This window comes from Artibeus jamaicensis, unplaced genomic scaffold (assembly GCF_021234435.1).
Source record: "Artibeus jamaicensis isolate MK-2021 breed Jamaican fruit bat unplaced genomic scaffold, CSHL_Jam_final scaffold_833, whole genome shotgun sequence".
NCBI classification, from domain to species: Eukaryota; Metazoa; Chordata; class Mammalia; order Chiroptera; family Phyllostomidae; genus Artibeus; species Artibeus jamaicensis.
Genome location: NW_026522056.1, coordinates 5,352,590 through 5,380,416, shown reverse-complemented (window position 1 = coordinate 5,380,416; position 27,827 = coordinate 5,352,590). Strand labels below are relative to the sequence as shown.

Here is a 27,827-nt window from a genome sequence, read left to right as displayed (position 1 = left end):
AGAAGTAGTTTCCAAGTCCAACGAGAACTTGATATGGGGTACTCAAAATAAAATTAAGTTATACTTGATGCTCTGGCAGTGTCCTTGGGTTCATGGTGCTGAAAGGAGAGCTGGGTGGATGCCAACTGACCTGGCACTGTGGTGAGTCGCTGGTTTCTGACCTCTGTCTTCCTACTGACTCCAGAGGGCCCTGGGCTATTCCAGGCCTTTGTTGTAAGGTGGGCTTTGCTGAGACATGGGCCATTCCATGAGGAATGGGTTTGAGCCAAAGCTTGGGCTCCTCCTTCATTGATTTCTCCTCCTTCTAGGCTCAACCACCCCAATGTGGTGGCTGCCCGGGATGTCCCCGAGGGGATGCAGAACTTGGCTCCCAACGACTTGCCCCTGCTGGCCATGGAGTACTGCCAAGGAGGAGATCTCCGAAAGGTGAGGCTCCCAGGCGGGGCACAGCCTGTCTGGGGCAGGCAGTGGGGAGGCCTTCCACCGCTTTCATCACCAGGAAGCCCAGGGAGCCATGGTGACTTCAGCGGACTGCTTTTCCTCCCTCAATCCCCCGTTCCTGCCCAGTGTGGGTGTGAATCAAGAGACTGAATCAGAAGCTCTTACGAGAAAGTCAGGGAAGGGCTTGCTGTACATTCTGCACAGTGATTACTAAAAGGACAAGGAAATAATCTCCAGGTCTTGAGTACAGGGAAAGACTGGATACATTCCAAAGCAAACTTGTCTTCCCGCGCACGTCAGGGCCACTGCAGTCTTTCATGTCAGCGTCACTGCTGTCCTTATTAGGAGGGACTCTCCCACAGATGTGGCGCCTGCAGGGTCACAGTGTACAGCAGGAAGGGGGCTGGCTTCGTAACCAGGGAACCCAGCTAGTGTTCCAGAGCCACTACTGACTCACCTTCTGGGCTCTGCTTTCTTCCTTCTCAGCACATTAACTTCTCTTTACTAGCATGGGCGCTCCGGGGTGGTGCTGGCAGCCCTCCCTCATCTCAGGGACAGCTGTGTGTGTCCACACCTCCCCCCCCCCCCCCCGGCGTTCTCTAAAACAGCATCACACAACCTGCTTTTACACATTGCCTCATGGAAAACACAACAAGCCCTTGACGTTGGTAAAACTGATACGATTCTTATGTAAAGGGGGAATATCATGGCCCAGAGAGGTTAAGTGGTTCCCAAGCCTCATACAGCTGCAGGGGCAGAGCTTGGGCCACAGCCAGTGTGAACCCCGCTTCAGGCCACCTCTCCATCTGTGAGACCGAATAATGCCATATAGCATGGGGAAAATTAAAAGCTCTGGACAGAAGAGCCATTTTTGCATCCTGGCTGGGTGGCTTAGTTGGTTGGACCATAGTCTCGAACACCAAAAGATTGCAGGCTCGATGCTTGGTCAGGGCGCACACCTAGATTGTGGGTTTGATCCCTGGTCAGGGCACATACGGGAGGTAGCGATCAGTGTTTCTCTCTCACCTTGACGCTCCTCTCTCTCCCCACCCCCCTTCTCCTCTCTAAGATCAGTAAACATATCTTTGGGTGAGGACTGGGAAAAGAAGAGTTGTTTTTGTATTGAAAAAGAGGTTTCTCTGTCAGTGCACACCTCCTTAAGCTCTTCACTCTAGAAGAAAGTCTACTGGGGTGGGAGGCACCCAGGCGTTTCTTCTGTCTTTTCACAGCAGTTGCCTGGACCCAGCCCATGTGCTGTTCTCCTTAGTCTTCCAGCCCCTTCCACCTTCTTTGTGACGAGGAAGCTTTCCATGCGGGTTGATCCGCCGCAGTAGCTTTCTCCTGCCACGGGAGGTGGGCGCATCCTGGGAGTGTCACCGCCGGATGTGAACACAGTTGCTGGCATGGCCACAGGCAGGGCACTGATAACAGATGAGAAATGGGGAACATGACAAAGCTTCAGTTTTCCCCTCTATTTTCCTAACCTTTGACAATCATCTGATTACTAACCGTATTTATTTAAGGAGATAAAACTATGTCGTAATTGAACAGATGGTTCTTGGAGGGCAGAGTAGGGGGTAGGTGGGATGTGACCAGATTATGGGGAGCCCTAAAACTGGGCAGAGGACTTCAGACTTGATCTCATAGGTGACAAAGAGCCAGTCAGTCAGGGAAGAAGATACGCGCTTCAGCATGACGGCCCTGGCGTGGGTGCAGGATGAGCCGGAGAAGCAGCAAGTGATTGCACCCTAAGGGGCCCCTTCCATGGTGTTCCAGTGGGGTGGGGTTGGCGGGGACTGGAGGAGGGTGCTGCTGCCCAGAGCGATGGGGTTATCTTGTTCCCAGACTAGGTAGCCTGTCTTTGCCTTCTCTGAAAAGTTCAAAATCTACACCCTGGTCGTAGAGAGACAAGCTTGGCCAGTGCATAAGCAAAAGCAAAAGCTAGGCCAGACTGAAAGTGACATCCAAACGCCTGACCCAGGAAAGAGGCTCTTGGACATTATTGTTTGTTAATGACCGTAAACCTCAGTTGGAAAGTGCTTTCTCCATTGTCTTCTTTTGAGGCCAATTTCCAACAGTATATTGAGCCCTTTGCTAAGCTGAGAGGGCTAGGAGGGCCAGAGGGTTAAGTGGTTAGGCTTGAGCCTCAGAGACCCATGGCTTCCAGTAGGAATACCAGCTCTGGAATGACCCCCTCCAGTCTCAGGTTCCCCAGCTATAAAATGGAAATTCCAACAGCACTTACCTCCCTGGCAGTGAGGAGGATGAAATGAGACATTGCAGGAGAAGTTTTACCTAGCCGATTTGTGCAGAGGTTAGCCTGGTGCCAGGCACATAGTAAGTGCTCATTAAATACTCCTCCTAACCGCCCCCCCCCATCATCACCCCACTGGCAAGGTGATGCCAGGAAGTGGTCAGAGGGTGGTTTCAGTTACTGCCTTCCACCCTGCCTTTTGCGGGATACTCAGGAGCAGTGGACCAACTGTGGCTGAGCTCAGACTGTCCCTTCTCCCTCAGAATAGCAGCACAGGTGAAACTGAACATCCCTCATCACCGAATGACTCAGACACCTCAGCTTGCAGAATCGAGTGCTTCTAGAAGTGCTCAGACACTTCCAGCTTCCTCCTTCTTCTTGGGCTGGTTTCTGCTAGTCCTGCTTCCCTGGGCTGGCTGTGAGCTTAGGTCCCCAAAGCCCAGGGTCAGGACCACACTCAGATGACTTCAGCTAGTAAGAGCTGTTTGGGGGCTTCTTGGTGGCTGGTGACCACTCAGTTGACACTTCTTTTCGTCTTCTTGACAGTACTTGAACCAGTTTGAGAACTGCTGTGGCCTACGGGAAGGAGCCATTCTCACCTTGCTGAGTGACATTGGTAAATACCAGCCCTGGAAGTCAGGCCGAGCCCTGCAGAGAAAGTATGTGGTGCCCCTGTGAGTCCTTGTGGAGCACCAGAGGGGCAACATTTTGGTCCTCTGGTCTTTGCAGAGGGTTTGGTTGAGGAATGACAGTGAGGAGGTCAGTAAGGGGCCAGAGAGGCAGGCACTGAACTCAAATAGAGTTCCCTTCCTTCCGGACTAAGTCATGAAGCGGATTACAATATATATAGAATAACAGATTTCCTTTCCCATTACAAAGCTCCACTCCCTACTTTCCTGGAATGACCATGATGGAGTAGGTTGTCATTTGGATGAATTTCATCCCTTGGCAACAAATGTTTCCACTTCCATACTGGCAGCTCTTTTGCCAACCACAGGCGCAGAAAAAACTGCCCTTTTTTTAATGCTTTTGCACTGTTGTCCTCAGATGAGGGTATCTGTGGCATCCTCTGGGGAGACCGGGCTGGCTTCAGGGGGACTGCAAAGGGCAGACCCTGGCGCCTGCTCCGGGAGACAACTCGGAGGGGCGACTCTGCAGCCAGTCAGCACATGGCTCCAGCCTGGTGAGACAGACATCAGGACTGATAGAGGGGCTTCCCAGGCCTCTTGATAGAAGGATCATTTTTAATCTCCAAGATTGTTTATACAAGTTGACTGTTTTTGAGATCTAAAATTCAGAGTTATCCGGAGTTTATCACTGAGTCTTGTCCAGAGATTTGGGGACTGATATACAAACCCTTTTTATCCTTTTCTCACTGCAGCCTTTTTGAAGCTGCATTTTGTTTGCTGACACTTTAGTTTTTAGGAAAACATGAAACATACAGAAAAGTGAGAAAAGCAGTACAGTGAAACCCGCATGCCCATTGTCTAGATTCACCAGTTGTTACCATTTTGCCACAAGCTCTAAGTCTTGGCCTGGAAGGAGAGAAGGGCCTCGAGTTCTCAAAACACTTCACTTTGCTTCTGTGGATCTGCTTCTTCCTCACTCTTTGCCACTTTTGGTGAAAGGTGGGCAAGAAGAAAATGAAGTGGGGCAGAGTCACGCAATGACATATTTAAGGTTTGGATCCAAAGAACCTGACAGAAAATTCCGTCTCGCTCTCTGTGCTGTGTCTTTGTCCTTTGAATGGTGTTCACAGTGAGCCCAATTTGACGTTGCCCCAGTTTTGCCTGACTTGGCTGGACATCTACCGCTGGTCAGACTGATTCTCTCATGCATTGGCCCATGTGGGCCTACTGGGGGGTCCTGTCTGTCTGCCTGTGGGGTCTAATCCTTAGGTTAAGAATCTCACCTGTTTTCTCAGCACCTTGCTACATGGCTCGCCCATCTACATTTTGCTCAGATATTTAGTGGATCGTATTTTTCCCAGTAGTCAGATTGTTAATTTATCCTCTATTATCTTGGGGAATATTCTTTTGCTCTTCATGGACAACTTTTGTTTTTCCATGGTTAGAGCTTCAAGGTTTTTTTTTTTAACTATCTGTTGTTTTTAAACATTATTCTCTCACATATTTTTCTTTTACTCACTGGTGCATTCAGCAGATAGTTATTAAGAAAGTCTTAAATTATTGACTTAGGTACCCATATAACTTGTATACTTCAAATGATTCTCCAGGGGTATTAATAGAGCTTCTGGTTGTGTATTCTTGGGTCTGGGCACATTGCGTATCCAGTCACCAGTGCCTTGTGGGGTAGCTTTCATATTACTTATTACCTATTCAAGTTGTATGTGTGGTTCAAGTTCCACATAAGTCAGAAAAATGCAGACAGGTAAACTCCCATGGGCCTATGTTGTTCAGCCCTCTTATAGGTGGGTGAATATTAAAATTCTTTAGGTCACTGATTCCCTATCGTTCTTCTCTGTGGCTTCAAATTGGAAATAATGAGGCCTTGAAGTATTAGCACACTAGAATTGAATTCTTGAAGGCAGAGACTTTAGTCATTGCTATAACTCCAGCGTGCAGAACAGTAAAACCTAATATAGCTGCTTCTCTATAACTATTCATGACATGAATGAATTAAATCCCAAGGGAAATTAAAATGAGTAATGGCCTATTAAAAACATATCCACATGTATGTAACACTCCCAGGTCGATTACCAGATCTTCCATTTATTGGCAGTGTGATCCTAGGCATGTTACTTAATTTTTAAGGACATTGATTTTGCTAGCTATGAAGAGGGACCATTACTTATCTCATTAGAATTGTTATGAGGATAAAATGAGACGATGTACATAAGGCTCCTGGCACAGCGCTCTGCTCCTGGCAGAATGTGCAGTCAGCAAGTTCTAGTTCCTCTCTCGTTTCCTTCCCCCTCTGGTTTTGGATTTATAGCAGCCCTTTTGCTAAACCTCCATCCCGCTAATTTGGGTGTTGACTTGAGCATGGGATCCAGCGAGCCAAGCAGGTAGCTGTCTTATAACCCTTCCCTTCATCAGACCCATTCCTGTCTTAGCCACCTTTTGGATGTCCTTTTGTCCCCTGACTTTGTGGACATGGTAGAGGTGGCTGATAAGCTTGTCTTTTGCTTCTGTTCCCATGTTTGATTTGTATACAAGATTCATCAAATTTATTTCTTTTGCAAGGATTTTGTCACTGAGCCAAAATCTAAAGCTGTTTTTGGAGCTCATCTCATATTACTCTTTTGTGTTCTGAAACATTTCCTGAGCATATTTTGTTCCAGCTCATTTCAAGTGCTGGCACCATGTTCCCTTTGTTGGAGTTGCCACTTCTGGTTACTGCCAGGTCGACTCCACATAAGTGGCAGAGCCACACCCTTGACTGCTGGGTCCGGATTCATTGCCTTGTCCTCTGTGTTATGCCTGTTTACCCCCCATATCTTCCGTGCCACTAACCTCCCAGAGATGCCCACTCAGAGCAGCGCCAAGGTAATTGACACAGGCAGGATTTTTCCAGTGAACTTTAAGTTGCCCAAGGAGCTATTGCAATCAGTGTACATATGAGAAAACGAACAGATGCCCAGTGAGCACACAGGTGAGCCCTGTGTTCTCTGTCAGACCATTGCTTTTATGCTGGTAAGAGAACAGGAGGCAGGGGCAGAGGCAGCTGGAAATTATTTGTCTTCTACCTAATTGATCCTAAAATAGCTCCAGAAAATTGTACCTAAGTGGATTCTATTGAAACAGTCTCACTCATTATTCTGTGGAAAACATTGACATGTGTTTCCTTCTGCCACTAGAGGAGCAGACTCCTGGGCACTCAAGATTAAGGTACAGATTGCCGTGCTCTGGAGTCCCACGGCTCCGCTCTCCGGGGAGTGGGGACTTGCCCCCGACCTCCGGGTCAGCTGGGTGGGCCGGTTGTGCATTTGCCAGGACCTTGTCCGATCTTAGATCTGACTCAGTCTTCCTTGATTCTCCAGGTGGTTGGTTTACTGTGGTGACTGGCCATCCTGTCCTCCCAGCCTTCAGGAGCCCCACACTCTATTTTTGTCTGTGCTTCTTTCTTTGGGTCACCATCTCTGTCCTCACTGGAGCCACTCCCAGAGGGACCAGCACTTCAACACTGACGAGCAGAGAGGTTTCAAAGAGAACGCAGGGCTTCAGGGAGCAGCTCCATTCGAGACATCAGGAAATTGGGCTCTCTGTTTAGTGTTTCTCTAATCGTGAATTTATAGCAAAAGAGGATTTCCTGATCTCAGAAATTTAGGTCGTTTGGAAAGCATAAATAACCAGATTAATGAATATTATAATAAAAGAAGACAACTATCTTTCAGTTCTGGCTTCTCTACTTTCCCAGCTCTTTCTCCTTGTACAGGGACCTTTTTGATTTATTGATTTTTCCATTTCTTTTTAATGGGAAACTATGGTAACTTTCTGGGTTTACATGTCCTCAACTTTAAAGTGAGGAATTTGGTCCAGATAACCTCAGAGAAGATCCCTTCTAACTCTAAATTTTCCATTTTCATTATTCAAGTAGCTGATTTTCAGAGTGTTTGTCTCAGAATGTCTTGATCTTTACTTCATTTTCCCATTCTGACCGCTTCCCCTGCCAGTTTTCCCTCCCTCTCTCTCACCGTGTCATCTCTTGCCCAGAGCTTTGCTGGATGCGTTCTTTTATTTTTGCTCCGTCCCGTTCACCCCTGGACCGGCCATTGCCAGGCCATTCTCATGACACCGTGTCAACCGCATCTCCGAAATGTGTATGTTCAGCTCCGATCTCTTTCTTGTGTCACTTGTCCCATCTTTCTGCCAGTTTTGAATCTCATTTCTTAGACTTTGCCTCTCTTCCTGCTCTACACCTTTCTGTTTAAAAAGTCTCCAAATATGCCCTGGCTGGGTAGCTCATTTGCTTAGAGTACCATCCCCATACACCAAGGTTGCAGGTTTAATCCCAGTCAGGGCACATGTAAGAATCAACCAATGAATGCATAAATAAGTGGAACAACAAATCACCATTTGTCTTTAATAAATGAAGAAAAACCCTTAAAATAAAAAACAAAGTAAAAATAAAAAGTCTGCAAATACTTTCAACCTTCCATTGTGTTGTATATGTCTTCTCTCCTTTCTGTTCCGACTGTCTTCACTGATTGGCCATAGCAAATTACTGTAATGACCCCTAACCTCACCTCCCCATCTCATTTCATTAACTCGTCTTTCATTTGCAAGGACACTTTTATCATAATCCATCATTAGATCAAGGCCAAGCCTCTTACCCTTGCATTTCTTAGCCAACTTCACATGTACATGGCTTCAAACCCACTTTTCAATCCTTCTGCCTTTGCACATACTCCTCCTTTGAAAATGCTACTCTTGCCCCTCCCCAACAACCCTAAGCCATGTTATCGTTCAGGTATGGCTTTAGACTTGTCCTTTCCATGGGGACTGTCCTGACCTGTCACTCAGTAGTTCTCCCTCTTATGGCTCCCTGCCTCTTTCCTCCCCCTCCTTCCTTCCAAAGATTTTATTTAGTCACTTTTGGAGAGAAGGGAAAGGAGGGAGAAACAGGAGGAGAGAAACATTAATTAGCTGCCTCTTACACATCCCTGACCAGGGACTAAACCAGCAACCCAGGCAAGTACCCTGACTGGGAATTGAACTGGTGACCTTTTGCTTTGCAAAATGATGCCCAATTAACTGAGCTATGCCAGTTAGGGCTCTCATGGCTTTCCCCTTTTTTCCCTTCCCCACTCACGTAGTTCTTGGCATCTCCACTGTTGTTATGTGCCCTTTGCCTGTGGTTGACAGTGAGGCCTGACCTCTAGGCTTGGGGCCCATGGACCAAACTTTGTGCGTAGGGGAAGAAAACATTTTGACTCATTGGCACATTGTCCACAACACCTCTCAAATAGAAGACACTTTATAAATTAGTTACTAGTTGAATGGGTGAGAGAATGAGTTTTCACTTTTCTCTTAGCACTTGGTGTGACTGCCTCCCTGATGAGTCATAGGGACTATTTTAGCCGAGAAACCTTTAGCTGGACTAGATCTTCCTCCACATGTCTGCACTTGGCCTTCCAACCTGTTTTGTTTGGAAAGTCCAGTGACACCAAAGTGACTGGCACGTAGTAGGCACATGGTCGATTTATATGGAGTGAATGAACATCCCGTTGCCCTTCTTACTCGTTGGTGACTTAAATCGCCATTGGTGACTGCCTCTTCCGTCTGTTTTAGTCTCTGTCACCCTTTTGGTCTATTTATCTTCCGTTTCCTCTCCACGGAATGTGTCCCAAACAAAAATGTTCTTCAGGGAACTTGGTAACCCCTTTGACTTCAGACTGCAGTAACGAGGGCTCATAGACACAACTGATAAAACTGGGTTTCTGTGAAGAAGTCTGTTCCCTAGTTTGTAGTTTGTAATCTGAAAAAATGTACAGAAGGTCCGATTTTGGATTCTGGTTCATCAATAAGAACTCCAGGAGTGCTGAATTCTTCAGTCACATGGTCGTCTATCTCTCGAGCTGAGGGAAAGCTGGGGCGAATGTCTGGAGGCCAGTCCTGGTGAGGGCAATTGGAGGAGGCGACCCTTTTCCTGTGGCAGGTCCTTACCTTGGATTCTCTGTATACAGCATCTGTCCTAGGAATCCTTTTCTATAATTAAAACATGAGAAATGAACTTTTAGGCTTTAAAGTTTGTGGGGTTTAATTTTTATACATGTATATTGTCACTATTGCTAGAGGTTTGGGTTTTTAAATAAACTTTTAAATGCAAAAGTATTTTTCTTCATCTCAAATTCTTATTTTTCATCTATTTAAGTTCTCTTGGCTTCAGACAATTTTGATTCACTTCATGACGCTGTTTAGGTACTATTTTGTGAAGTGTAGCACAGTCAGGCCAAACTAAGGTTTTTAAGGTCTGATTCTGTAAGGGGAACTATTTAAGAGGTCTTGCCTATCAAAATTTTGACTGTTTTTATTCAGTCCAAGAAACTACATATAACAATATCTGTAGAATTGTTTACTTTCCAAATTTAAGTTGACTGAAATGTTTGAGAATACATGAGTGCCCCAAAATGAGGATTAAAGTGACTTATGTACTGTTGCTCAAGCATCAGAAAAGACAGCTATTAATAGTAATCAGTGGATTCAGTGACCAGCTTGCCATCCCTCATCACTGAAGATTTGCTGACAACTCTTAATCAGCACGGCGCAGAGAACGATGCTTCCCATCTCATCTGACTGCTCTCCTCCATCACTGGGGGGCTGCTTGGCACATCTCACCTGCCTGTGCCCCATGCTGTTTGCACCAAGATTTTTACATCTGCCTTCGGAGGCTTTATTTTAGTCTGAGTATCTGTGCTTGCTCAAAATACAGAAGTCTTAACTTTCATTCATTCTGCTTTTGAGCACATCAACTCACACTTTTATCCATTGTATCCTGACACTCTTGTCATCAACCCAAACAGGCCTTTTGTCAATCGGTCACTGAGCACTTTGAGTCATTGCACATCAGTGGACACAGCCAGCCACTGGTTCAGTTTCAGCAGTTACGCCATCCCTCTGTGCAAGGCTGTGTTTATGCAATTATTACAGTGTTTTATTATACTTTGCTTTGACTCTTTAATAAAAATTAGTAAAACAAAAGTGAAAGTGTATTAAGAAGCATTGGTCTTTAAAAGTTAATACAACAGAGAACATATAGAGTCAAATTTTTTAGGTATTGACAGTAGCAAGTTTCTCACTTCATTTGGACCGTCATTGGATCTATTTAGTAATGAAAGAAAAAGAAAAACTAGGAGCAAGTATGAAGCACTGGAACTTTATGGCCAAAGGCTGGTTTTAAAAGGGCAGATGTAATTCGGTTTTGTAATATCACATATTGTTCTGAGATGGAACTGCCCGAGTCAGATGTTAGTCAGTTGTTCAGCTGGCCCGGTTTGACTTTCAAGTGTGTTCAGGAAACATTGAGCCTGAAGGTCTTGGTGTAGTGTCTGATCACTGCTTCCTATGGAAGGCCGTTCTGCTCGTGCCCTGCGGAGCAACAGGAGCTGCTGCATGGGCCAGTGGGCTGCCCACCTCCCTGGCCTGCCCTCATTCTCAGTCTGCCTTGATGAGTTTGTTTGTCACTGTTAAACCTCTCTTAGTGTTGTTACTGCATTTGCTTTTGACTTTTTTTTTAGCATAAACACAGATTATACCATTAACTTGAAGTGTGTCATTAACATTCCTGAGTCATGCTGTCTATCTCTGAGTTATATCATCTGTAAACCTAAATGACTCTAAAACCATTGCCTGTTACAATGTGGATCTACCATAATTCGTTCAGCCATTCTGTGGTTGATGACTTTTAGTTTGTCTCTGGCTATTTCATCGCAAGGTATGAAATAAGCATCCTTATTTGGATGTTATGATGCTTTTGATTTTATAATCTAGACTACTGCAGGTGAAATAATGGGTCAAACAACATGTATATTTTAAAATTTAATGGATATTGCCATGTTTTTTTTTCCAGAAAGGCACAGCAACTTTTACTCCTTCCAACAATGTAAGGAAGTGCCTTTTATTTCTCAACTACATTTTTTGTGTGTTGAAGATGTGAAAAAGGCATTTCACTGTGCTTTAATTTGTACCCTTTGGACTATTCATGACCTGGGGCAGTTTTGTGCATTGCTCACCATTTGTCTTTCTTCTTCTATTAACTGCCTATTTTTCTACTCTGTTGCTTTCTCATGGATTTATTAGAGCTTTTTTCTATTAGGTATATTAACTCTTTGGCATATGTGTTGCAGATATTTTTTTCCCAGTCCATTTGTCTTTGTGAATAGTATCTTTTGTCATAAACTTTTAAACTCTCTCTCTGTTATTTGTATTGCTTTTCTTTTTGCCATATACTTTTCTTCACCTTTTTTTTTTTTTTTTGCTAAATTTATCCCTTGGTATTTTAGAGTTTCTGTTGCTAATGTGAATGAGATTATTTTTCTTTTTTCAACTAGATATAATTGACATAGAGAAAAGCTATTGACTTGCATATACCTGTTTCCTTTCTAAATAACTTGCTGAATTCTTTCCAGTTTTTAGCCTATTATTGAGTTTTCCAGGCTTCTAGTCATAGTGTCTCCAAATGAAGATAATATTATCTCCTTTGGATACTTATTCCACTTTTTCTTTTGTAGTACGATTAGCTAGGACTTCTGCTGAGTTTTTAAAACCTGTCTTACGAGTAAAAAAATCACATTTTGCCTGGAGTCTCAGCCACAGATGGACACCCCCCCACCACCACCCTTGCTCTGTGCCTGCCCCTCCTAGGTATCATTATCAGATTTCCTCTTCACAGCAGAAGTTGTGAGTATCAAATAACTGCAGAGCCAGTATTGTGCCGGCTCTTCCCTTCCAACTAGATTCTGAACTACTTAATGTTGGGGATCATGTCCTTATTTTATGTCTCTCCCAGAACCTAGCAGACAACTGGGTGCTTAATAAACATGTCAGACTGTTAGATGTGTTGAATGTGCTGCTGTTCTCTCCTTCAGTGCTCCCCACTGCTTCCTGGAGGTGAGCTTATGGGAGCCTAGATCAGATGACCCAAGTGCTCTTTGCCCACAGGGTGCTTCTCCCTGTAGAATTTAGATTTTTGAGCCTCCACACCAGGGAAGTTTCCCTTCACAAACTTCATCAGCATCCGCATCCTGGAGAGCTTGTTTAAGCACAGATTGCAGGATCACCCCCAAAGTTTCTGATTCAGTAGGTCTCAGTTAGGACCCCAGCTTTGCATTTCTGACAAGTTTGGATGCTGCTGGTCCAGGCAATGCAATTTGAGAACCACTGCTCTAGATTATAGTTGATGATCTCATAGTTCTTTGCATGGAAAAGCCGGATTCTTGTGATCCCGGTTCTGCTCACATAGCCAGGCCTCCTTTACATCACCTGAGGGGCATCTGCCTGGGCTGTCCCTCCGATGTGAGTCTGTGCATGGGAGTCAGACCATGAGTCAGGAGCACACAATAATCATCTTTCACAGCATAGGAGATTTTGAAATAAAAAGCGTTTTTTAGGCTAAATGAAAACTTACTCCCCTTTCCACTCTCTCAGCGTCTGCGCTTCGATATCTTCATGAAAACAGAATCATTCATCGGGATCTCAAGCCAGAAAACATCGTCCTGCAGCAAGGAGAGCAGAGAGTGAGTGACCCTACTGGGACTTGGAAGGTCCTGGGGGCTGGCTCCGGGAAGCTGCTCTGGTGGAGAAGAAACAAGCTTTGCATGTTTGTTTATGTCTGCATTCCCTTGAGTTTGTATTTGCTTTGATTCTCTGGGAATGCTTTTTGATTTGAAGCAAAATTTGGCAAAAAGCTCTTGCTTTCAAATTGAGGCAAGTTTGAATGGATCACATTGTTAATTGGCCAAGTTGCAGGAATCTGATAAGGCAAAGAGTGTATTTCCCCCCCTCTAACCCCAGCCTTTAGAATTAGCACTTCTTGGAAAAAGACTTTTTTGTTTTCCATTTGTTTGGAAGCGTCCACTTTTGATGCTAATTTGGAAACCAGCTCTAAGTTGGTTCTGGATGTGGCTGAGAAGAGGCATCCGGAGCTGCCCTTGGAGGCGGGTCCAGCCTGCAGTTTCCCCAGAGCTCTTAGTGAGCCTGTTCAGCGGCCCTGCTGTGTAGGTGTGGCAGTAGCCCCCCCTGGGGATTGGTGCTGTGCTTTTTCTCGGACTTGTTTATTTTGCTGGGGGGGCGGGGGAGGGGGTATGAGCAAGGCTCAGCCGAGAAGAATGTAGTTGCTCAGGTGGGGTCACTTAATTTCTCTGATGCGGCTTCCATTGACATTCTAGGCTGACCCACGATGGTCATATGCTCACCTTTGTGTCAGTTCACCCTCCTTCTTGCCATTGGTTCTAAGAGTTGAGAACTAAAGGTATTTACTTCTGAGAAGGGACCGGCTTGGTCTTTCACATCCTGAAGTCCAGGTTTAGCAACGTCAAGGGCCGGTGGTCAGTTAATGTTGGCCTTCCTCTCTGGTGAGTGGTCACAGAGCAAGGAAGAACATATGCTTTATTTCCAGGGTTTTTACAGCATATGTTTGTTTCCTTTTGCCCTACATTTACCATGTTGAAGACGTTCTACTGTGTTTTGGGTGGTTCTTAGGAAGTTAGGATTTAGTAACACCTTGGATTAGAAATATCTCCTGCTCTGTCAGCAGTCAGAATCCATATAGGAGGACGATGTGTACTCATAATCCTCAGAATTCTCCTCTTCCCTTTTTTTCCAGTTAATACACAAAATTATTGACCTAGGATATGCCAAGGAACTGGATCAGGGCAGTCTCTGTACTTCCTTTGTGGGGACCCTGCAGTACCTGGTAAGAAATGGGATTTCCGTGTTTGCTGATCAGTTTCTCTCTGGTGACCATGTGTGTGGGGCTCCTCTCTATCCTCCTTCTAGCACCTAAGTCTCGCCAGCTCTCTGGATGTTTCCTAGATGCATAGAAACTGTCGTAGGAGGTCAGAGCCATAATCTGGTCAACTCTTTGCCAGCAGAGGCCTGGTGGAAGGATTATGGTCATCGTCTCTGATGTCAGAAGGGCTTTGCTGCTGTGTCCTCACACAGATCCAGCACTTCTGTGCTTTGTCTGAAAATAAAGAATTTAAATTACATTCATACTGCTCTGTGGAGGCCGCAGTTTCCATGATGTGTCTCAGGGGCCATTGAAAAGGAGCTGAGAGTTCTGAGTTCCTACCCTTTCTTTACAGTATTTGGTCTGACTATTGTGGTTCTATTTGAGTCATTCATTCATTCAAGAAGTAGTGATCCAGGGTAGCCTCTGTGCTGGGCACTGTGCCAGGAGCTGGCGAAGCACTGGGAAAGAAGACGAGCATCTCCCTGACTCTTAGGAGCTTAGAGTTTAGCAAGAAAGTAGGCATTACACTAAAATTTACACCGATAACTAAGAAATTACAGTTACGATAAATGCTGCAAAGGAAAAGTACAGAGTATGTTAAAAATATATATTAGGAAGACCTAGCCTAGTGTGGGACCTGAAGGATGAATAGGTGAAAAGGGGCTGCAGGTGGGAGGAGGAAGAGGAAATCCTGGGCAAGGGGATAGAACATTGGGAGACCAGAAAGTGTGGCTGGGACCTAGAGAAGAAGGAAGAGAGTATCTTGAGTTGAAATCGGAGAGAGAGGTAGAAGACAGGGCCCTTTTGGCTGGGTTCAAGATTTTAGACTTTCTCCTAAAACCTCTGGAGAGACATCGAAGGGTTTTAAGTTAGAGAGGGATCAGATTCACCTTTTGAAAAGCTCACTCTTGATAGGGTGGGGAAATTGAATTTCACTTGAACAAGAGTAAAATTATGGGCAAGTAGTAAGGGGACATTGTGATCGGCAGTTCAGAGCTGATAGCAGCAGTGAGGACATAGAAAAAATTTAAGCCATGCCTGCCAAGAGACGCAGCAAGACTGGGTAACACAGTAGATTGCTTATGGATGACAACCACTAAAATGTTGACCGAATAAAGGAGCCTGAAGTTTTTTTTTTTTTTTAAATGCATTCCATTGCAATCAAGTTTTGGATCTTTTTTTTTTTTTAAATTTATTTTATTTTATTTATTTATCTCTAGAGGGGAAAGGAAGGAGAGAGGGAGAGAAACATCAATGTATGGTTGCCTTTCATGGGTCCCCTGCTGGGAACTGTCCTGCAGGGAACTAGCCTGCAACCCCGGTATGTGCCCTGACTGGGAATCGAACCGCGATTGTCTGGTTCACAGGCCCGCGCTCAATCCACTGAGCTATACCAGCCAGGAGGAGCCTGAAGTTTAAAAGACAAAAAATTTTTAAAAAAAGTTGAAAGCCACTAGATTTGATGAGCTTAAATATCCCAATTAATTCTTAAATTAAAAAAAAGTCTTTGAAGTCTTTCCGAGTACATTTATATTTCCTACTGATCCCACCAACTAGGGGATAGGTTCCATCAGTTTATCACCCTTTCTAGGGGGTAGAGGTTTCAGAGTCGTGACTCTCAGGGCGCTAGGATTTAGGCACCTGTGTCCATGTAACACAGTTACAGAGATCCTGCTAAGTGTCCCCTGAGATCCTCATCGACTCCGCAGCAGTTTGGTGGAGGGGGGACCCCATGCTCTGATCAGGATGCTCAGTGAGATCGTTCACTTGCAGGAGCCAAACTTCTGTCCATAACCGGACACAGAGGTTGACATGACCATCCCCCCATTTTTCCTTTTGATTTGGACTCCTTGGCCCTTCCGTAGTGTCACACCTCCAGCCACACCGTGCACAGTCGTGTCTCCATGCCTTTGCTTGTGATGCTCCTTTCTGGAATGTCGCCTCTCAGACACTCATGTTCGGGGAGCCTTCTTCCAAGCCTGGGTGTGGTCCCACCTGTGCTTCGAAGCTTTCCTTGGTCACCCCCAGCTCTCTGCTTGGGCAGCAGTCATGCTTCTGGCTTTTTTCTTTTCTGATTGTTACATTTCATTGCATACCTCATATCATAAACCACATCAGTTTAGGGGATTTGGTTAGCATGAATGCGTGTATCATGCATTTGGTGTGTACAGCTCAGTATCATCTTCTGTTGTGTGTAGTCTGTCTTCCCATCTCTACACAGTGCCCAAGAGAAAGGTATATGATGTACGCTGATCTACCTAAAAGTACCCTTAGGGGTTGCTGAGTCAGCATCAGGAGTCAGTGAGGTACAGAATAATCTAGACAACACCACCTCAACACGGTCACCTCCTCACCCCTGAATGGACATGCCATATCTTCTGGATGGAGCTGGGGAAAGTGTGGGGAGCGATTAGAAGGGCTGGTTGCCTGCTCTCACAGGGGCTCAGCTGTGTCTCCACCTGCGTCATTGCAGGCCCCAGAACTGCTGGAGCAGCAGAAGTACACAGTGACCGTCGACTACTGGAGCTTTGGCACCTTGGCTTTCGAGTGCATCACAGGCTTCCGGCCTTTCCTCCCCAACTGGCAGCCTGTGCAGTGGTGAGTGAGAGGCCACGTCCCTGGGACGGGGCCAGGAGGGTCTCCTGAAGGAGTATGTCCCTCTGTCTTTGTCATGTTGCTCTACCTGTTTCCATCTCCCTGGGCTCAGCCTGAGACATCTGTGGTCTGTCTCCCAGAGAGGAAGTCCTGCTGGGGTCCAGCCTGTGGGCAGTTCGAGCTCCGAAAACCTAGGAAAGTAGAGCAGTTGTTAAGTATTAACGTCTTTAAATATGATACGATATAAATGACATTCACCCCACGTTCAGTAGCAACAAGTCAGCACATTCACAGACTGTCGTGCAAATGTGTGTACTTACCCTGAAAATTCTGTGTGTGAGTAAACGGGTAAAAGATGCGTGCACAAGACAAACAAGAAATGGTTGCGTGAAAATTTACTGTTGACAAATTTTACTACACCTGAGTATAAATTTTTATATTAAAAGTGTAAGAAAGTGGCTTAAAATGTGAACCAAATAAGTTACAAGGAAAGATTTTCTAGTAAAAAACCAAAGGATACAATTAAGTTTTTAAAAATTACTCTATATTCTCTAACTCTTTTGATTTGAAAAATGTGTCGACCATTATATATTTATAAAAGTTACTCATACCGACATGCATAATTTAAAAATTAACCTCCTAATCAGTTAGGTTTCAGAATTTTTCCTTGAGAGGCCACACACTAATTTATTTATTTATTTATTTTTGTATTTTATTTATTTATTTTTAGAGAGAAGGGAAGGGAAGGAGAAAGAGTGGGAGAGAAACATCAGTGTGTGGTTGCTTCTTACGTGTCCCCTACTGGGGACCTGGCCCTCAACCCAGGCATGTGCCCAGACTGGGAATCCAACTAGTGACCCTTTGCTTTGCAGGTCTGTGCTCAATCCACTGAGCCACACCAGCCAGGGTAAGAGAGGCCACACGCTAATTTAAATGATGCTACTGTTGCTTAAATTTCTTTTTTGATTTTCGGTTTTTAGTTTTTTGGAGCAGTAATAAATCCCCATGGTTCAAACTTCAAAAAGTGTGAGAGAGTATACAGTGACAAGTCACCTCACACTAGTTTCTCAACCACCTGGTTGCGTACTTACACAGGCGGGGAGGCATGTATTTGTTTGCTTGTGAATGTGTTTCTCCCGCTCTCTTACATCAAAGGGAGCGTGGAATGAGCTCTGCCCTGTACGTGCTTCTAAGGCAGTTTAACACCGTGAGCATTTCCTTCACTCCTCAGACACAACCACTGCGAACACTTTTGTGTGTCTCCGGGCTCTTCAGTGTGTGTTAGACTTCCCCCAAAACATGAATAAACCACGTACTTGCATAGAACCAGCTTTGCAAACTTATTGTTGAAAATGCTTCGAGTTGTCCCGTATTATTTGTAATGTCTGCTTGCTGTTCTACGGAGTAGCCATGCTATAGCTCATTTCACTCATCCCCCATTGTTGGAAACGTGGGTGGTTTACAATTTTTACTTTGTAAAATAACACCGAGAATAACATCCTGGTAAGGAAATCCTTATATAGCCACAGTCACTTTTCTCTTGGCTAAATTCCTAGAAATGGAAACAACCGATCAAAGATAGTGCACGTTTTCAAAGGTTTTTGATGTGTATTAACAAAATGCTTAACAGGAAGGTTGTGTTAGTAGCATTTCCTCCAGGAACACACAAAGCTGTCCCTTTCACCATGCCTTTGCCAGCACTGGCTGTTGTCATTTTCCTACTTTTCTGGAAGTAGTAATATCAGTTAACTTTTTCAAAAGCAGCTCTTTACATCATGAGAATATTTATTTATGAGAATAAGATGGAGCCTTTGAAATCTGTTCCAGAGAGTGACGTTATGGGCTGGTAGCCCAGTTCCGTCAGCCTTTATACACCAGGTGTGGGAAGGGCAAAGATGCGGGAGGCCAGGTCCCGGCTCTTCTCGAGGAGTCTGGTGAAATGGCAAAGAATGCCCTTCTGTGGTGGCCCGTTTTAAACCAAGCAATGCTTACTGGTCTGCCTAGGTTCTGAATATTGAGGAATTAGCTAGTTAATTTATAGTTACACTTTATACTGTAACTATTATTAAGAAAACTTTATCTGTACAGCTGTAGTGTTTTTAAATAATGAAGCAATTACTGCATTTCTTCAGTTCAAATGTTGACCTTTTCTATTATTTATAACAAAGTGAATTAAAATCCATTAGAACTGGAAGAACAAGTGCTATTTGAAAACACATTCCTAAAGGCTCAACATCTTCATAGTAAGTCTGTTGCCTGCAGAATCGGCTTCCTAGAACTCTCCTCATCGGGCTGGAAGGCCAGGTGACCACTTTCAAGTGGATTTCTCTGATGCCCAGTAAGGAGCTGTGTAGTGTGGCCTAGTGCGTGAGAAGCGCCCGTCTTATCGGCTCTGTAATGCCTCAGACAACACTTCTAAAATTTCACTTTCATCTCAGATGGCAGGTGGATAGTAGTTTTAGGACAAATGTAGTTTCAGCTTTATCATAGGATTATAAAGCTAATTTGTAATACGTTTTAGGACCTAAGCAATAAGCATTTTATTTATTATGTCTCTTTATTTTTATAATTCTCCATTGACAGATTAAGTTTTCTATTAGGGGATCATCCCACTTGAATGTAATGACAGAGTCTTGGTGCACCTGACGTACAGCGGTCAGTTTCCGTCAGAGCTGTAACCCACCGGCCTCTGCCATCCTCCAGCCTTTCTAGGTTTCCTGTGTGCCCCAGATAGGCCAGTTCACCCCTTACCCATGAGATGTGTTCAGATACTTTTTATTTGAGTTTTCTAGGTGTTTTTGGAAAGGAAAGCTTCAGCCATTCTAGTAGAGTAGAAAGAACACCAGACTCTGGATTTGAGTCCCCAGTTCTTCTGCTCTCTAGTTGGACAACCTTGGGCAAATCACCTGATCTCTATTTCTTTACCAATGATGGGGGACTAAAAACAATGTCTACCACATGGGGTTACCATGGTAAAGGAAGTGCTTGTTCAATGTGAAAGTACTTGGTTATTTGTGAGGCCTAATTCAGATTACTATCCTTTTCACCAAGAAGATTTTAAACCAGTTGGATTTAAAATTTCTTTCCTTTAAATACCATTTCAGATACATCAATAAATTCTCTAAGTTAGGAAATGTAAACGTTCACTTACCCTTAGAAATAATATTTAGCCATATACATTTAGAGGGAAGTGCCTGTGTTGTGCATATTTCCTGCACGTGTGAAATGTGCAGTAATCGTGGTTTGGAAGGACGAAGTTAACGACTCTGGACGTGCAGGCGGCACTGACCATTCTTAGACTCTCCAAGCAGCCTTCCTACCAGGCTACACACGCACTGGCCGTTATCTGAAAAGATGGAACAGTGACCTGGGTGTACCCTGTACAGTTGTAAAGTGACATATTACAAATGCAAAATGGCTCTCGGCCACGAAGTGACTGCAGGGCTGTCATGAGTAAGAACGCGTGTCTGCAGGCATTCCAAAGTCCGGCAGAAGAGTGAGATGGACATCGTGGTGTTTGAAGACTTGAATGGAGCCGTGAAATTTTCAAACTCTTTACCCTACCCCAATAATCTTAACAGGTAAGGTACAGCAGCATTTTTCTTAAACAAATTTTTTTCCTCTTTTTGAAATAGGTGCCTGAGGTGACACCTGCTGGCTTTGAGATAGGTTATGTGGCTATCATTCTGGCTATCATATGTGGCTATGACTAAGAACTAGGCATAATCCACCTCAGTCTTAAACTTAGAATTGGATTCCCATTCCTTGTCCCATCTAGAAATTATCTTTTCTAAATTCCCATAACAATTTATCTGTACCTCTTATTACCCTCAGTAGCTTGGATCTTGTGTTACATTTGGTTTTGCATTGAGTTGCTCTCCTAATCAACTGTAAGTCTTTTAAGGGTAGGGAATTATACTCTTTTTTTCTTTGCTCTCCTCCTGTAGCCCACTAATGCTGTGTCATGGCCAACAAATTAACCGTTGTAATTTGAACAGCATTGCATTCTCATCTTAGAGCCAGAATATGAGGAGTAATAGTACAAAAGAAAGCTACAAGGCATTCACATTAGCCATGAGTACCATGGATTATAATCACCACAAGTATTTAGAGAATGGGGTGATGTATAGATTAGAGCTAATGTGGAATGACTTTGGGTGAGCTGCAGCTTTGTGGAAGGATCTGGAAAGATGTGCGGGACATGGTGAGATAAAGAGAAAGTTAAAAGGGAAAAGACTGGGGGGGCTAGCAAACGCATGTGTAGGGAATCAGCCAGTAGCCTCTGTGGTAGCCTCCCAAAGAGCTTTCTTGGAGGGGTGGTGAGAGGCCAGCTACAACCCGATAGGAGGCAGGCTATGGGGGCTCTGCCGGGCCAAGGGAAGGCGTATGAGCCCACCAAAGGCCTTCGAGGGGAGCGATTAAAAAATAAATGAATGTGCAATAGGGGGGTCTACATTGTGCCTGGAGAGCACCTGGAGGTCAGGCACCTGGAGGTCAGGCATGCCTATGAAGTGCATTTAAAAAGCTTCATAGATCATTCTCCTGCCGGCAGTTGGAGACCAGCTTGGTGACCCATCTGTTGAGAAATCCCGGATTCGAGGGAGTATTTTAGCAGGTCAGGAGAGGTGATAAGCACCTGAAGAGTTAATTTGGTTGGAAATGTTCCCTTTTTCCCTCAAATTAATTGATTTTCAGTGATCATTTATTGGCTGCCACCTGTGTGTATAATGGTGAAATGCATGTGAGGTGTGTGCTTTTCAGTTCGCAAGTTAAGGCCACCTGAAATCGCGCTAGAGGTGTCATCTCCTACACTGTGCTCCTCTTCTCAGCGTCCTGGCACAGCGACTGGAGAAGTGGCTACAGCTGATGCTGATGTGGCACCCTCGACAAAGGGGCACTGATCCCTCATATGGGCCCAACGGCTGCTTCAAGGCCCTGGATGACATCTTAAACCTAAAGGTGAGTGCAAAGGCAACAGGTCAGGTCCCATGGGACATGGCAGTTCTTATGAGGATGAAATGCTCATTAAAAAATAGGTCATGAGCTGTCTGACCAGTGGGGAAATTTTGGCTGCTCTGAGAATATCTCTGCATAAGTAAGGACAGACCCCTTGTGCTGACGGACATAGGCTGTAAGTTTGCAGCTATGTACAGATATGAATATTGAAGACTAGAGTATATATACTGTGGCACTCGGGCTCCCGTCCTCAAGCCAGGGAGCCTTCCTTTGTGTGGCTGGGAAGTGTTGGGAGTTGCAGAGGGTCCAGGCAAAGAGGTGGGCATCTCTTAGAGTTGGGATTTTCCAGTAACATCTGGGTTGTGTTGCAGCTGGTTCATATCTTGAACATGGTCACAGGCACCATTCACACCTACCCAGTGTCAGAGGATGAGAGTCTACAGAGCTTAAAGGCCAGAATCCAGCAGGACACAGGAATCCCCGAGGAGGACCAGGAGCTGTTGCAAGAAGCGGGTCTGGCGTTGATCCCCGACAAGCCTGCCACTCAGTGTATTTCAGATGGCAAGGTGAGCCCCTGGCTTCTGGCAGAACATCCTGTTTTTCCCTGACTTTGCTGACGGGGAAGATAATCATGTGTTCAGATTTTAGTTCTACTTTATCATTTCTGTTCATCACACAGATACCTGCCTGGTTTTTTAAATGGCAATGGGAAGTCCCCTGTGTGACCTAATGGTAGACACCAGTCACGGCACACTTGACTTGTTACTTTCCAGACCACTTAGGGTATCTTTATTTCACCTTTGTCGTCAAAGTGATGCTTCATTCTTCCAAGTCAACTACAACTATTCATGATGCACCCTCATGTACAGAACTGTCCCGACAACCACAGCAGTGAAAGGCATGGTCCCTGCCCCGTCCCCCGTCTCCTGTCCCCCCACCGCCAGCTGATGAAGTTAGCATATAAGAGACAGTTCTTGGAGAGGAAAGGAGATAGAAAACGTCTAAGTTGCACACAAAAGGCAATCATAGAATAAAATAGAATGTGATAAGTTGTAAATAAGGTGTACATTGGGGTAAATACGGAACAGGAAAAGGAAGTAGAGGCAAAGCAGGTGCCTAGTACTTGCTGCCTGAAGATGATGCTGTTGGTAAACAGAGCGAGACACTCCGAAGTCTCTTCGTTGTTACATAGACAAAGGAGGGGTTAGGGCCACAGGATTTCACTGTGTTCGTGTCGCTTTGCAGCTGAATGAGGGCCGCACACTGGACATGGACCTCGTCTTTCTCTTTGACAACAGCAAAGTCACCTATGAGACTCAGATCTCTCCACGGCCCCAGCCCGAAAGTGTCAGCTGTATCCGTAAGAACATCATTTTTTTAAAATAATCACGTACAGTGCTCGGAACATGGTAGGAGAGAGAGACATGGGCCAGGGGTTGGGTGCCCACCATGGAGGGCAGCTCACCCTGTCCTCAGGGCAGCCTTCTTCTTTACTAGGGGCATTCGAGGGGTAGCTCAGCGGCAAGGAGTACATTCCAACCTCCTAGCTAGAACCTTAAACGGAGGTTGGAGACTGCTGTCTGCAAGCCACTGAACTTGAATCAGATGGCCATTTTATTTATTTTTGAGTTTATATTTTAATAATTAATGCATATATATAACACCAAAAAATCAAAAGGTACAAGAGGATATACAGTGAAGAAGAAGCTATCCTCTCTCCCCAGTTTCCCAGCCTCTTCCAGAGAAACTGCTGCTGTCAAATTCTTGGGTATCCCTTTCCAGGGGTATTCCACCTGTGCATTTATAAGTTATATATATTCATTTTTCTTTTTCCCCAAACAATGGTAGCATGTCACTTGTACTGTTATGTACCTGCCTTTATCGCTTAACATATTTTGGAGATTTTTTTTCTCCTTTTGGTGCATATAGAGCTGCCTATTTTTTTTAATTGCCTCTGTATCGTTACATTATGGATGGGTAGATGGACATTTTAACGCATCTCCCAGTCCTCTTCTCACACACACTCGCCCCCACACACAGAATAAACAGATCAGAGGTCCAAAGGCTTAGAGATCTCCAGGCTTGTTGCTTATTTAGTCATCTTCCCGTACTGCTGATTGAAGCTGCATTTTTATTTAATTAATTAATTTATTTATTTAAAGATTTTATTTATTTATCTTTAGAGGGGAAGGGAAGGAGAGAGGGAGAGAAATATCAATGTGTGGTTGCCTCTCATGCATCCCTGCTGGGACCTGGCCTGCAACCCAGGCACGTGCCCTGATTTGGAATTGAACCTCGATGTTTTGGTTCGCAGGCCTACGCTCGATCCACTGAGCTACACCATTCAGGGCGAAGCTGCATTTTTAGAAAGCTTCATATGACCTTAAGTATTGTGAGCATAAAGTTTCTATTAAAAATATATGAGCTGCCCTGGCTGGTGTGCCTCGGTGGGTTGAGCCTCTGAACTGAAAAGTCACCAGTTTGATTCCCGTTCAGGGTTGTGAGCCAGGTCCCTGGTGTTGGGTGTGTGAGAGGGGCAACCGATCCCATGTATCTCTTGCACATCAGTGTTTCTTTCCTTCTTTCTCCCTCCCTTCCCTCTCTCTAAAAGTAAATAAGTAAAATCTTAAAAAAAATTAAAAAATACAGGGTTCAACACAAATACCCCTTTTTATTACAAAATCATGAGCATGTAATTCTGTAGCACAACAATATCACACTCAAGCATACATATGACATTTTAAATGGAATGGTCAAATTAAAGCTATAAATTATTACACCCATATTATTACCCCACCAACCACACTCAGCAGGTGTTACTTCTGCTGGACTCTGTATATGAGCCTGTGTATATATGACTGTCTCCTCATGATTCACAAAGTGTTTCTTCCGATCAGAGCAATAGCTGTTTGTTCACTGGTATATGCGTTCATGCACATTGGCACAAAAATGTGTATGAGGTAGTAACGAGGCATAGCACCCCAAAGAGTTATATAATAGTGGTTATGTAACTTTTAAAACTGTAAAAGCCAGTGATGTTGCAAGGCAGGATGTGGTTAATCGTGGGGCGTTATTCTCTGACAATTGTATACGTCTCTGTTCCAGTTCAAGAGCCCAAGAGGAACCTGTCTTTCTTCCAGCTGCGGAAAGTATGGGGCCAGGTTTGGCACAGCATCCAAACCCTGAAGGAGGACTGTAACCGGCTGCAGCAGGGACAGCGAGCTGCCATGTATTGTGCCAGGCGGTTTTGGGCTCATTTAAAATTGCTTGGTGGCTTTGGCCACAGGGTGGTGGTGGAGGCAAGGGCCCAGAAGCAACGGTTAGGAGAGACAAGAGGGAGACACTGGTTTGGGTGGGCAGGAAGCAGCCAGCAGAGCTGGAGGGAGGGAGGCCCTTTCAGACCTGGCAGGCTGAGTGGTGTCGGCACATGGAGCAGGAGTGTCAACTGAGGACTGGGCTGACGGAACTGGGGGCGGAATTTGGAACGTGGAGGAGCTCATCGCAGTCTGGGTCAGCATCCCTCCCCTGCTGCCATGCTGAAGACTGGCTGCCTTCTCCCCAGGTTCTGACTGGTATGGGTTATGGGCCCTTTGTGTAGTACTCTGCCTGATGCCCACTTTGGTGCAGGACCTCATGCATCGCTGAGGATGAGGAAGTTGTCTTTATGGTTTGAACTGGCTGCTCTTACAGTAATTATAGCAGGGATCTGCCTTGGCGTTGGAGGCAGTTTTGTTATTATTGGTATTTGGATCCCAAAGATGCCCCAAAGCTCTGTTTCTTGTGGTCCCCACAGGATGAATCTCCTGCGGAATAACAGCTGCCTCTCCAAGATGAAGAATTCCATGGCCTCCATGTCTCAGCAGCTCAAGGCCAAGTTGGATTTCTTTAAGACCAGCATTCAGATTGACCTGGAGAAGTATAGTGAGCAAACTGAGTTTGGGATCAGTGAGTGTACTCTTTTCAATGAGTTTGGAGGGACCATTTCATTCTTATTTTCTGTTCCTGAGGTTTCTTTTATCCCTTTATAATTGAGTTGCTTGTTTCTGTTTTGGTTTTGTGGTGTCGTTGTTTTGTTTTTCATTTTTCCCCCTACATTTTTTTTTCCAGCATCAGATAAACTGCTGCTGGCCTGGAGGGAAATGGAACAGGCCGTGGAGCTCTGTGGGCGGGTAGGACACTCATTTTAGGACTTTACCCTTACTGAAGAGGATGAGGCTTTTTTCTACCATTTTCCACTTTCTCTTCAACACTAGGCCCATCTCGTATGGGAGAACTCATTTTCTTCACCGTGCTCTTTGAGTTTAACTAGAACTTGCTGGAAAGAGGCTGGGAGAGTAAAAGGGGCCGCACTGTGGCAGGTCTGGGAGCGACCCAGGTGGACAGAGCCGGTCCAGATTTGAATGAGGAGCAAAGTGTGAAGTGTCCTTGCGGGGAAGCCTGGACCTCTTCCTGTTAGGAAGGGCCTCAGATGAATGACCAATACTCCATCTCGTCAAAGGTTTTCGTCTAATTTTGCTGGGACACTAAATCCACAAGGGAGAAAAGGTCTAGGCAGAGAGTCTTAGGACAGTGGAACTCCAGTGCCACTGGAAAATGTGAATGAGGAAGGCAGAGAGGTCCTACTTAGTGCACCTCACACAGATTGAAGACCTCGGGCTCTGAGGGTTTTTTCTTGGGCTTTCCCACCGCTTTCTCCTGTGAACTTGGGCAAGGACCTTCGCCTCTGTTTTAGTGTTTGCTTGTGAAAATCAGTACTAAACGCATGCTTAACGGTGAGTGTATATAGACAACACCCTAGTTAACCACAGAGACGGGTGAGTGCCCCACCCAGCATGACACTCACATTCATAATCTGTGAAATAGAGGAATCCAGGACCCCACATGGGACAGTGCTGGAGAGACAAGTTAAGAGAAGAGATAGGAGTGAACATTGGGTATCTTCTGTGTGGCAGGCCGAGTTCCGGATACCTCACATACTTATCTGACCCCCAGGCTGGCCCCATTAGAAGCCTATTTTATGGTGGGAAACTGCACATCAAAGGTTAAGTAACTTGCCCAAGGGACACACAGAGAGTGGTAGACCCGAGGTCCCAACCTAGCTCTTTCCAACTCCAAAGCCCACACTCCTCCTAGCCAGTCAGCTGGGGGTCTGCAGTGAGCCTGGAGGGTTCCCCCCCAAAACCCTTGCATCTCAGAATGCTCCTCTTACGACAGTTGACATTAGCATAGCTCTTCCACCAGGAGAATGAAGTGAAACATCTGGTGGAACGGATGATGGCACTGCAGACGGACATTGTGGACTTGCAGAGAAGCCCGATGGGTCGGAAGCAGGGCGGGACGCTGGACGACCTGTGAGTACCGGCCGGGCGGGGTGCACACGCTGTCCCGACACACGCACAGGCCCAAACTGGAGTTTCCACGTGTGTGTTGGAATTGTGTGGTTATTATGTAATCTCATGGGACTGTTCTCCTGTGGACGTGCACCCTCCCCACCCCCAGTGACTCATCTCTGCATGTCCCAGGAATGAGCAAGGACAGATCATCATCGCTCTGAACCTTAGTTTCCATATCTACAAGGAGGGGACCCAAAAAGCTCTGGGATTTGTTTATAAAAATTGTGTATTTTTCTTGCATGTTTAAACTTCAGTTGCCTTCAAAGCACTCTCCATTTGATGCAGTACTCCTATCGAGATGTTTTTCCACTGCTCAGAACAGTTTTTGAACTTGTCAACTTTGATGCCTTTTAGTGCTCCTGCAGTTTTTTGTTTCACATCTTCCACATTGGCAAAATGTTTCCCTTTGAGGGTTTTTTTCATCTGGGAAACAAACAAAAAAGTTGCTTGGGGCAAGATCAGGTGAATGGGGGGTACAGCATTGGGTTCATGGCATTTTTGGTCAAAAACTGCTGAACAGTCAGTCACTCAGTGCAGTGTGAGCAGATACATTCATAAATCACGGATCATGAAATGGGCAAATGCAATAAAAGAGTCTTCCCGAAAAATTCACTGAAGCCAAACACAGCCTCTCACAACAATGCCAGCTGGTGCACTGATACAGATGGGTTCCTAGAACACTCACAAGGGGCCCACCCTCCAGAAGATGATTCCTGTTTTTGGCAGGGTCACCCGTTGTATATAGTGGCCAGAAAATTTGTTTGACCCCCCCA

At 45.1% G+C, this 27,827-nt stretch overlaps 1 protein-coding gene across 4 annotated transcripts in view; it reads left to right on the top strand.

Annotated features, from left to right (window-relative positions):
- IKBKB (inhibitor of nuclear factor kappa B kinase subunit beta) overlaps nt 1–27,827 on the top strand; it is a 52,526-nt gene that overhangs the window by 15,205 nt on the left and 9,494 nt on the right. For 3 of the 4 annotated variants that reach the window (XM_037142486.2, XM_037142487.2, XM_037142488.2), the window contains exons 4-16: nt 309–426; nt 3,242–3,311; nt 12,805–12,893; nt 13,982–14,071; nt 16,584–16,708; nt 20,179–20,286; nt 21,535–21,664; nt 22,033–22,227; nt 22,907–23,021; nt 24,767–24,890; nt 25,455–25,606; nt 25,769–25,830; nt 26,903–27,012. In XM_037142486.2, coding sequence (XP_036998381.2) covers nt 309–426; nt 3,242–3,311; nt 12,805–12,893; nt 13,982–14,071; nt 16,584–16,708; nt 20,179–20,286; nt 21,535–21,664; nt 22,033–22,227; nt 22,907–23,021; nt 24,767–24,890; nt 25,455–25,606; nt 25,769–25,830; nt 26,903–27,012 — 1,488 coding nt within the window. The remainder of the gene's footprint in view (nt 1–308; nt 427–3,241; nt 3,312–12,804; nt 12,894–13,981; nt 14,072–16,583; nt 16,709–20,178; nt 20,287–21,534; nt 21,665–22,032; nt 22,228–22,906; nt 23,022–24,766; nt 24,891–25,454; nt 25,607–25,768; nt 25,831–26,902; nt 27,013–27,827) is intronic. The other variant, XM_037142489.2, reaches the window with a different exon arrangement.